The sequence below is a fragment of the Apis florea genome, unplaced genomic scaffold (assembly GCF_048593485.1).
Source record: "Apis florea isolate Af1SG1 unplaced genomic scaffold, ASM4859348v1 contig_2291_pilon, whole genome shotgun sequence".
Classification (NCBI taxonomy): domain Eukaryota; kingdom Metazoa; phylum Arthropoda; class Insecta; order Hymenoptera; family Apidae; genus Apis; species Apis florea.
In genome coordinates, this window is record NW_028256553.1 from 3,395,519 (window position 1) to 3,407,947 (window position 12,429).

General features: G+C 32.0%; 1 protein-coding gene and 1 long non-coding RNA gene across 10 annotated transcripts in view; one reads left to right on the top strand and one right to left on the bottom strand.

Moving 5' to 3' along the window:
- The window catches only part of LOC100869473 (phosphatidylcholine:ceramide cholinephosphotransferase 2), a 26,202-nt gene continuing 13,773 nt past the window's right edge, over positions 1-12,429 (bottom strand). For all 8 annotated transcript variants that reach the window (XM_086903492.1, XM_003694250.4, XM_012487383.3 and 5 more), the window contains 5 exons: positions 8,397-8,773; positions 5,418-5,628; positions 4,879-5,153; positions 4,565-4,740; positions 1-4,400 (listed from right to left, as the gene is read on the bottom strand). In XM_086903492.1, coding sequence (XP_086759618.1) covers positions 4,245-4,400; positions 4,565-4,740; positions 4,879-5,153; positions 5,418-5,628; positions 8,397-8,773 — 1,195 coding nt within the window. In that variant the 3' untranslated portion in view covers positions 1-4,244. The remainder of the gene's footprint in view (positions 4,401-4,564; positions 4,741-4,878; positions 5,154-5,417; positions 5,629-8,396; positions 8,774-12,429) is intronic.
- On the top strand, positions 8,763-10,318 carry LOC116414495 (uncharacterized). 2 transcript variants are annotated; one of them, XR_015290786.1, is made up of 4 exons: positions 8,769-9,124; positions 9,343-9,455; positions 9,557-9,628; positions 9,777-10,318. It is a non-coding gene; the product is annotated as an uncharacterized LOC116414495 (long non-coding RNA). The 2 variants fall into 2 exon arrangements; XR_015290785.1 differs by having other exon boundaries at positions 8,763-9,124; positions 9,343-9,628.

Sequence of the window (12,429 nt, forward strand, 5' to 3'; positions counted from 1 at the left end):
TAACAGTTGCAAAGTATATACCTAAACTTTATTACATCAACATATGAAAAAACGTAATAAATATTATAAATATAGAATACAATATAAAGTAAAATTGAATACAACTTGCTTTCGCTTTACTTGATACGTAGACTCGATTTTTTTCATATCAAATAATTTTGAAGACTTATAATAATAATAATAATAATAATAATAATAAAGATAATAAGAGTATATAATAATAATTATCATAATAATAATAATAATAATAATAATAATAATAATAATAATATATATTTTTTTTTATTATGTACATATGATCTACGGATCATGGATAACGGAAACCAAGGTTGTACGCGCATATATCAGACACAGTCGTTGAATAATTGCAGATAGAATACGATCGTATCGATATCTCGTATAGGCACAGAGAAAGAGAAAGAAACACGAATAAATCGCCAGTCATTGAAGAAGCCTATTTAATTGTTAAAAAATTTGTTTAACGTTTCCGTTAAAACGGTTAACAAAATGCCATTTTGATTCATTTATCCTATTGAAAATATTCGGATCATAATGACAGGCAGAAGCTTTCTCTTCAGCTATTATTTTTATATTTACAACATATATTTATAATATATATATATATATATATATATATATTTATATATATATATATATGCTTAACTAATAAGATTATTGTAACAAGTTACCAAAAAATATCTACACAGTAAAAATATATATATATATATATGTATATACATATATAAACACACATACACAGTATGTCGCTCGCTCGCGCATGCGCACGCGTACATACATATGCCACGGCTGCTTCTTTCTCTTTTTATATATTTCTTCTTTTTCTCTCTTTTTATTTAGCATTTTGTTTGAGACAACAATTCAGATTTTGTATTACCCTATCTTCGATCTTTCTCTTCATAAACATTAACGAGGCCTATTTGTTTGCTTTGTTTTTACATTTGTCATGTGTGCGTGTAAGATAGATAAAACTACTTTCTCACGCGAGTTTGCCTACGTATAAATCGCATCTAGAAACACGTGCATCATGGAGCACGTTATAACGCGCGGTATGCGTACACTCGATGGCTCATTTTTTTTTTTGTTTTTTTTTTTTTGGCTGATTCGATCGCGTTTAATAATATCATTCTGGCAGATCGTGACGCTGTTGCTTTACTGTTCTAACTTGGACTGACATCGCTTTCTTTAAACGATTTCGATAGTAATTCTCTAAATCCATAGTGTTGATCTATGCAAGCATATCTTTCATATATCATCTATACACCAGTTTTTAAGCGTGTCCGCCCAAAAAAGAACGACAAAATATTTTGCAAACATATATGTGCATATAGACACAGTCGCACGTGCGATAATCGGTATTTGCGATTTCTCACAATAATTACACGCTACGTGGTCTCCTGTTACGAATTGATTCGGTGGCTCGTATATATCTTTGCACATGTTCAAAAAATAGATATATATATATATGTATATATATATATACCTCTTTTTCTTTGCTGTTGTTGTTTTTGCTAAATAAAAAACCGTCGAATATTGCGTCACTTAAAAATATCGCTACGAATCGTATTTAATCTTATTAAAATATATACGTGTATTCAATACACGCATCTATACGAGCCTTTTAACCCTCTATGGTTTAATTTATATCGTCAATATTATTATCTTTCATTTAATCTTTAAAGAAAACATCAGATTCGTCAATTAAATCGATTTTTTTCAAAGGATCGATTATTATATTATAATGTTGTTAACGATCGGAAGTGAATCAGAATGTTTTATTATAAGCTTAATTTAAATTTAATTTAATTTAAATTCAAAAGGAAGCAGACCATAGAGAGTTAAGAACAAATATTAATAATTGTAATGGATACGTCATATAAATCGTTTCACGAATGTAACTTCGTTCCACGATCAAGAATTCACGACGACGAATCTGTTTTTTTTTTTTTTTTTTTTTTTTTTTTTCCCATTATCATCACAGACGGAAAGAGACTTAATTACACGTAATAAGAGCCAACAAATTTCATTCAATTTATCCCGCTGCGACCATTCTTTCTTCGCTTGGTCACGAATATCTCTTTTTTTTCTTCCTGCGTCGTCAAATTCGTTCGACCGCGCGCATGTCGAAAAAAAAAAAGATTTTTAAAATAGGATCATCGACCGTTATATTTGCATCCACTTCGAAACGAACATGTATTATTTGAATGTAGACAACTCGTATAACGAATAACGAGGATTATACACGAGTATTAACAATAAATCGTATGTGCATAAGACAACAAATCGCCGGCAATGTTACTTAAACTATTCACAGACTTTGTAAGCTTAACTTTGTAAGTTTTCTATCGCAACAAAAAATAATTTCCAATTTTTTTTTTTTTTTTTTTTTATCTTTCAATTATTTCTCACTCTTTTCTTGAACAATCAAGGATTTATATAAAACATTCTTTCTTTACACCCTTTTATCGTAGAGATTCTATATAATTTTGTGCTATTTACTTTGAAGAAATATCATATAATAAAATTAAAAATTGCTCTGACGAATAGACCGGAGCAAAAATCATGAGAAATTACTATGCGAGTTTACAAGATGAAAGAAGAACAAAATAAAATCGTGCAAAAAATGAGCTATTTAGAAAACATTCTTTGAAAGATTTTATTTTGTGAGATTTCTTCCGAGGCTTTAACACGATTTTTTTTTTTTTTTTTTAACGATTTAATATCATTCACGCGTACGTGACAACATCTGGTATGTGTAGATTATAAAGACGACCTTATTCCGAGGAATTACGAATTTTATTGACATGCACACGTAATACACTTGGTTTCTCAATCGTGTGATCGCAGATAAATTTCATCAATCGAAGAGAACACATTGCGATGCCAAAGCGCCAATAAAGACGCTTAAAATCATGATCTAAAAAATAGAGCAAAAACCTGAACATTTGAGAGCTTTTTAATATATGGCTATACGAGTATTCTATTGTCATCACGAAAAAAATTACTCACGATCGCTACTCGAAAGGTAGTACATTTTCCGACTACTCTTTGTATTTGGTCCCACGAAATTGCACGATCATTGGTTGAATTTTAAAACTATGCCAATCTTTCACTAACTGCTTCTGCGATAAAAAATATTCATTTAAGAAAAAAGGCTCCAATTTCGAGGGAAAATTGACGTGAAAAATTATAAAGTAGAAAAACGAACGATAATTGACCGATTTAACAATTCGAAAATTGCGATTCGATTGACTTTCATCGGAATAAGGCATACCGCCGTGTAGTAGTAAATATAAAGAATATCGTTTTGGTTATTTGGAAGTTGAAAGATTAGAACGTATTTCGAACAGATTAACCAGAGGAAAGTCTCGCGGCGATCAAAAGTTCACTATTTTTTTTTATTTTTTACCTTATTTTTATCGAAGCAACGCACCTTTTTCTTTTTTTTTTTTTTCTTTTTTTTATTTTTAATTTTCCAATACGTATCGTTGTTCAAATGAAAAAGATTACAAAAAAATTCATCTCTTGCTTGTTAATGCTACGTTCAACAAGACAGTTTTGCATTACTACACTTAACCGAATTACGGTACGGTAGCATGATTCCCTTTTTTTTTCTTTTTTTTCTTTTTTTTTTTTTTTTTTTTTCTTTTTTTTACATCTAAGTATTTCACATTTGGAGTATCTGAAAATAGAGATATCTAGGATTTTATTTTATACACTACTTTGTTGGTAACTTTCGAATACCTTCATCTCTACATGAATTCATCGTGAGACTAAATATCTCGATCTATCATTTATCTAGCCTCTTACATTGTATGTATAAGTCGTATCAAAATCAAGAAAAAAATAGGTTTCGCGATTGGACGATAACGAACATGACGGTACAAGCATTTGTTTTCACTATCGTTCATGTTTTTTATCATAGTTTTCATCATAGTTGTTATAGTTGTCTTTTTCTTTTCTTTTCTTTTCTTTTCTTTCTTAAAGAAATGAACACCGCAAGTTTAACATCAAGTCTCGAAATTGAATTTACTCATCAATAATGACGAAAACTTGCACACAGATCTCTCGCACCACTTTCTAGTAAAGCTTTATCTTCACATTTTCATATGCCTAGGTACGTATACATATATGTTTTATATATATATATATATATATATATACATAAATTACAATAAAGTAACTCCGTTGTTTGACAGCCTCTATCATGAAATCAGAGACAGACATTAACTGTCCCGATTAGGGTGCTTGGCAAGGAATCGTCGAGGCCAGGGTAAAGGCCAGTCGTATTGTCGTGGCACCGTGCCGCCCACGTTTTTCTCAAAATATTTAAAGATAGGAAACCACCAGAGTCGGGCCAAAAAGTTGTTTGGTTCGTATTGCTGCAATTTTATTTCAACATATTCAATATCCATGTTCAGTCTACTTTATATTCAAAATATATATATATATATATTCCCCTTATTATGTATTATGTATTTTTTTTATAATATAGTATCAATTTTTAAGACAAAGCATTGATAAAAAAAAAAAAGGTTCAACTTACCTTAAGATGTGAATTATTAGCTAACGTATGATAGATATACCATAAGCGTGTAGTTACATAGTATGCTATAAAGACATCTACGGTATAATGTCCGTGAGCTACCAGGACCATAATTACCCCAATAAGAACAATAATCCCCGCTAGCCAATGTATCGGTTGACATCTTCTCGGAGAATCTATATTTTTTTAAATATTCATTTTCTTTTAATTGTTCGATTTTTTCACTTTTATACTTTTCGCAAACAAATAACATCGCGTCACGAACATTTATATATTATTCTAGCTAGGATATATATCATAGAAAAAATACTTACACTCTTTGATAATCAGGTAACTAAGTACAAGCACGACTGTATGACCGCTGTAAATGTAATCTCCGCAATAAGTATGCTTGCCGTTTATGGACAAGCCAAAGCCAGAAATGAGTTGCAAAACCCTTTTTGTAACGAGTAAAGGACTGGTATTGTTTGCTTTTGGGCTGCAGTAATATGTTTTACTGGCAACAGGCAGTACTGTCACGTACATCGTGATACTTCTCATCAAGTACAGCAATCCCATCAAAAGAAATATCCGTCTAACAACGATAAACCTAGAAAAATCAACATATTTTGTAAAATAACAAGCAGATACAAACATTACCTACAATAATGACCAAAAATTCTATCTCGTTAGCTCAAATTTGATGATTTAAGAATTTGAAGAAGTGGCAAAATTGATTGTCTTGTAAATTTTTTTTACGCTGTATTAATACTAATGTTACTTGTTTTTTACATCTGATCCAAACCTGTCGAGCAAAAATTCCAATTTTTATACGTAAAAATTTACATACATATTCGTATACAATACTACGCACCTATGTTTATGAAAAATAATAAAAACCATCGCTGAATTTGACAATATCATAATCAAAACTTCCGACACGTTAAGGGCCCAATCCTGAGCGGCAATATTGTCTAACACAACATCCGGGAGCGGTCCGTATGTATTTCGATCCGGAACCCGTTCGTGCACCATTGCGAGGGACGCGGTGGTTAATATGAAGTTCACGACCATGAATAGAAATGCTGCAACATAAATCATATCTTCAGTATCGGAACGAAAAGAAATTTCAAATATTTCAAATAAAGACAAATTCATAAAAGAAACACTCTTATACAGTCTTATAAATAAATCATATTCTTTATTTTATAATTAAATATTTATAATATTTCTTTATATGTTCTTAATTAGAATTCGTTAAACTTGCCCTAAAAACAAATATTATATCAGAAATGAAAATTACATTTAAAAATACATATATCTTTTTTCAATTAAAATAAATTTTTTTTTTTTCTTTGAATTTCTCAATCTTATTTCACAATTTAAACCACGATTTAATTTAATTTGATTAAATAATTCATTTAATTTAATTAAAATTCGAGGAAATCGTACAATGTATCATTTATTTGCCTTCGAACAATGGCAGCTAACATGCATCAATCGGCTGAAAATAAACTAGTGATTCAAGCATGCGGGTCACCGCAGTTTAGTCAAATATCGCGCGTGCACGATAGAATACAGAGGTAACAGTCGCCGTTGGTGCATTTTATAGTCTTCTCCGTCGGTGAACATAGAAACGGAGTTAGTAGTCCAGTTTGCACGGCTATGCTTCCTTTGTTCCGAAATTTCTAACAACTCGGCGGCCTCTCCTCTGTTTCTCTTTCTCTCTTGCTCGTACCCACTTTCCTTCTCTCTGTTTGCCGTTCCTTTTTTACAGAATATTCCCTTTCGCTTTGATACAATGCACAACAATATATATTTCAAAAGTAAAACGCATATACCAGGAGCGCATATCTACCAGATACATACTAAATACATATTTAAATTTGAAATAAAAAAATAAATCTTATATCTTCTTATTTATTAATCTCGATTCATTATGTCAATTTATTTATGTATATATTGTGTATTTCATAGCATATATTTTTTTCTTTCGTCTTTTAGATGAGTAAATAAAGTAAATAAGTTCAGCGTTCTTACATAAGAGAACATTATGATAATTTAAAAGTGAGAAATTATTATTCGTTCATTAAAGACTTCCACGTTGATGAGTCATCTGACAAATAAAATTCTCTTTACTTTAAATTTAACGCCATTAAAATTTATATTGATCATAAAAGAATATATATTTTAGATTTTCAAATTATTACAATTAATGAATTAATGAATCCATCGCCGTTTATCTTAAGACCACTCTGTATATTATAAGCTGCAACCACAAAAGCTGCAACCACAAAAGCTGCTACCACGATAATACACATTCTTCAGGAAATGGCATCATGCCAAAATTCAGTTGTTCTGGCTTTCAACCAACAAGAGAAAAACTTTTCCACCTTCAAACCTACATCCGCAAACATTCATAGAACAATTCGTTTCTTTCGGTTGCCCGAGTCTAAGAATATGACAACAAAAGAATTAACGTCGTTCATTAACATATCGGGTGACGCATTAAAATGTATACTTCAATTGTCATTGATCAAATCAAACGGAAACTTTTCCCACGTGGAAAATACATCGATTGAATTATCATTAATCGAATAAAATTTCGTCTCTAAAATTCTACGCAGAAACTTAACACAGTAAATGTAAGATTATAGCATAACGTTCATATCTTATCTTGTAAAAAAAACAAAAGGCAAATTATTATTTAAGTTGTCACTGATAACAACTGAAATGAGACACGTTTGCAAGAACAATAAGCGCGTTCAAATGCACGATACAAAACGGAGAACTTTGTCACGCAACAAGTCTAGTTTTGAAACAGAATCAGCTTAACAGGTGCTGTCGGTTGATCCGGTTTTAATGACTCCGTCATTTTGGATTTATCGTTCAAGAACACATCAAGCGCACCTCGTTATTAGATCGGCCAGATCTGCATCGCAAATACCAGGCCACGTAGCGACCTCGATCTCGATTTCGATGGACACCCCGTTCGTGTGAATGGAACGCGTGTACGAGAGAAGCTTGGCCCTAAAGAGATCAACGAAGTTACACGAGGAATACATCTTCTTTCTCGTGTTATCTTAATTAAATTAAATTCTTATCATGACTTTTTTCAAATTAATAACAACATATCTAATCAGAATTTCGTCCAATTCAATATCACGACGCGAATTCAAACGCAATGTTCACAACGCAATGTTTTCTTTTTTTCTTTCGTTTCCGTATAACAATTATTTTGTATAAAATAATCTTCGATTTCAATCTCTCGAAATTAATAGAATAATAATCTTTGATAATCTTGTGATCATTACAAAGAGTTTCGATATAACAATTATATAATAATTAACAATAAACTCCTTAGAAAATTTTTTTTTTTTTCCTTTGAAATGATTAACTGTATTTGTAAGAAATTTTTTTGAACTATTTAATACGTTCACAAAAACTGTCATGCTATAAATCCCGTGAGACTTTTTATCAAGATTGTTGTAGAACGCTTATTACAATAATAATAGAGAATAATAAAATTCCTTTTTTGAAGGGAAATTGACATACTCGACGACTTGTTTGACTCATACTATAGACAAATGATTACGTCGCTTATGGTTAGACACGACGTGGGTGTAGAGTGGGAGTGCGAATAATATGACGTCATTCCCTCGAGAGGGAATTTCTGGCGCGATATAGATTGGCAGTCTCGCCTTTTTACTACTCCCTAGCGTAAAACATGACGTCAGACGATCTACGCGCACAACCTCCTCCTCCTCCCCCAAATGGCAAATTGTGGACAAACAATCGGCTCGAGCAGGGAAAAAAAAAATTCATATCTCGATACGGAAGAAAGAGTCCTTACCAAGGAACGTTTTCCATTTCTCTTTAGGAAAACGAGGTTCTTCTCGAAGAGGTGCAGGTATGTCGAGTTTAACGACACCGTTCCCTGAGCCATTCGGTATGCCAGGATGCCGGCCAAGACTGTCGATCTTCTCGTCTTCGTCGTCCACGTAATAGTCGGAGCCGGATGCCACGCCGGACCACTTATCCTTACCCTTGGTCGGTGCACCAGGTAATAACGGCTGCCGTTGATAAACGTCGCTCGACTGTGCCATACCGTTGCTACTTCCATCAACCGCCGCCTCGACGTCCCTCTCGTGGCCCTCTCCGGCGCCCAATGGTCGATCGAAGCTTCCGTAATCACTGTGCAGACTCGTGACCTTGGGGTCCAATACCATCCTGCGAACAGAAGACGCAGAACTATCATCGCAATTGCTCGTCGTCCACCACATGTCGAACACATGTGTCCCGTGGAAAAATTGAAAAATTCCATGAATATTTTTTTATTTAAAAATATATATAAGTTTTGATCGTCTCTTTTCAACGTATTCCAAGATGAAAGATAATAGAACGAAAATGATATGGAATTTTCTGAGCAACGATTAGATTATATAAGAACGCGAACGATTAAGTACGATTGAATTGAAGAGGGAGAAGATCGTAAAATTGTGTCGAGATTCTTCTTTTCTCGAATCGAAAATGAAAATTCATTTTTGATTTGCAATGATAAAGCCGCTTGAACAGTTTGAAGTAAGATGTTCTTTTCCTTTTATAATTTTATGCAAATTATAAATACACGAATAAATAAGAAACGAGAAGCATACAAGATTGTTTGTTTCAAGATTTGCGTTTCACGATTACGATACCCAATGCATCTTTGTTGTTTTCGTATTCAATATGTAGACTCGAACGTTTAAAATATCGCTTATTTTCCTCCGTGTTATTAATATTACATTTTTATCTTTCAGAAACTCCGAAGCGATATTGCGAGATTCGAGATTTTCTAACCGACTCTCGGTTCTCAACGCGATGAAATCCGCTCAACAGTTGGACAATTTAATGGCGCCACGAGGAACGATAGGTATCAATCTAAATGCAGATGAACCAGATTATTTATAGACAATCTTCCACGTTGAATTCCAAATCATGGACTGTATTCACTGTAGCAATATTTTCTTCTAGCCAACGAGATATTATCGAGAATTCTCTTTATCAACGAGTCTCATTTAAAACGATTTCGCTGAAGGAAAATTCGTAAGTTGCTGATTTTTAATAAGCAAAAATTGAACGATATGAATTGTATATGTATGTATACGTGGCGCTCGATAACACATTCGAAGATCCCGCGTTTAAACCGGATCGTTGCCGCCGAACGATACACAGTATAACGTTCTACTTTTAGTTATCATCGCGCTTGTGGAGTGAAAGGTTATCGTGTTAAGGATACGTGTTGACGTGGCTCGCTTTAAAAGCGATTTCAACCTTCGTTGAAATCCTGAAATGGGCGAGGCCGACCAGATATCCGGGCAGGAAGTTTGCGGAAAGTGCAGAGACATTCCGCTGATAATAGCCTCACGATGACGAGGGAGGGAAACGTTAACGATTATTATCATAACGCAAAAAGCTTGGAAAGATTGTTGAGATCTTAAAAGTTATCCGAATGCTCGGTATATTCTATGAAAAATATTTATTATCTCATTTTACAGCGTAAAATTTTGTAATTATCTATTTCGAAATATCATAATTGAGGATCATATTTATTTTACATTAATTGTTTGTTGATTGGAAAAAATTTAAATTTAAAATAAAACTCATAAAATGAACTTGAAATTGATCGTACGTGTACACAACGAAAAGATTAAAAATTAAAACACAAAAATGTTGCAACAGAAAAAACAAAAAGGATGAAAGATGGAAGAATAAAAAGAAAGAAGTTGGATCAAATTCCCTTTATAATTTTTTACCACTTTCCGGTAAACGATTTTAACGCTTCGCTAATTTATGGCTTCCAACATTAATCGGCTGACACGATAAATTCATCCGGAAATTATTCGAAGATTGCACGATTATCTGATAATGATTCCCGTTTTAATTAACTCCGCGTCAAGAGATTGTAAACAATTGGAAACGCGAGTTGCAATTAATTGCGGATTTATCTTTTGAAAACGTGCTAACGACTGCATACAAAAATTGATGATTGGTTTCTTTTTTTTTTTTTTCTTTTCTCTTTTTCCCTTTTTCTATTATTTACATTTCGAAAGATTCTTTCCATTCATGACGAAGCGTAAAATGACGGCGAAGGAAGAAAAGCTGAGCCGTGGGTGGCGCCGACCGATAAGAGGAGGACTTCTTGTAGGCGGATCTTTGGTTTTACGTATCGAATAAAATGATAAGTTCTGCGCAGATAATTCGATGGTTGCGATCGAGTGACATAAAAATAGACGATGTTTTATGTTGTTCGATCGAAGATAATAAATGAAATGTTTAGCATCGAATGTAGAATTGTAAAAATTGGAATTTATGATGTACAGAATTGTACAAAATAATAAAAATTTTCATAGGAAATTATATTACAATGGTTAACGATTAAATTTTTTACAAATTTGTCATAATTTCTAAGATATGAAATGTTGCTTTTAATCCTTTTATTAAATTACTCTTTAAAAATTATCTGATTTACTAATCTGACCGATCTAATTTTTTTAAGATAAGTAGAATAACAATGAGTAAATTACACACGTGGTTAACCGTCATAAAATTTGATCAGATAAAAATTAACAGATAACATAGATCTTATTTAATAAAAAATCTTACGTATTTTCTCATATAATAAAATGATGAAATCGCGGAAAAAACATTTCTTCTTTGATTTCGAGTTATTTATTTCGAGATATTTATAAAAAAGGTTATTATTATTATTATTATTACATAAAAATTTAAAAAGTCATTGAAATAACAAACATAAAAATAAAAAACAAACAATTAAACAAGTTTGTAAGTACTTCTATAAGTATATTGTCATAAATACTTATAACAACTTGAAAATCTGCAATAAAATTTTCGAAATAAATACGAATCTTATCTTTTTCAATCTAGTTTTTAAAAAAAAAATATATAATTTTTCATTGTATTTTCTCAAATATTTCAAATATTTCTTTATTCCTTTTTCTTTTTTACAATCGTTTCAAGAAAAAAATTCCTTCGTAAAATGACTGTGCTTTCATGCATGATTGTGCATCGTACAATCATATACCTATGCTCTGTTATATTCTTGTAGTTATAGATAAGTATCTACTTATAATTACAGAGAATGTTATGAGGGATATGACAATGATAATCGTTGTATGAATGCGATAAGAAATAATATCGATCCTCCTTCACGAATCTTGCTATCTATTTACATCTATTTTATTCCAATTCTTTAATTTTAACATTATAATCGTATTAACAATATTTTTTTCCCCCAAATTTTAAGAATATTTTAACATTTTAATAATACGATTTTGTGAGACATAGCTCAAGGAATGATAAAATAAAACCATTCTTGATTTTCACACAGATAATGTGTAACAATTACTTTGTCCCGATAATTTGAGATTAAAGCGATCGATAAAGATCTACAATTACAAAAATTTCTCTTATTATCACTGTAAAATCGGCACGAGTCGGAGCTAAAAATAATTCCTGATAATATCTCGTAAAAGTGAGACGAGTGGAAAAATTTCAGAAATAATATTCCGACTTTCACATGATCGTTTGCACAGGAATTTAGAACCTAACTTCTATGAACCGATAAACGCCAAATGAGACCTTTACGACTCCACCGTCGTTTCAGACCGATAACCCTTTTGATCCAACTAAAATTACTCTATCGGCATTTGCCTCTACCGCATGCAAATCTCCTTCTTGTAAGAAAAACCTTTTTAAAATTCATCTCGACCGCCTTTATATATTTCTCGCGATAACTTCCACTTTTGATCGAGTACAAAATTATTGATTCGAGACTGGAGTCTTGATCCTCCACTCAATCTATCGCTTTTTTTTTTTTTTTTTTT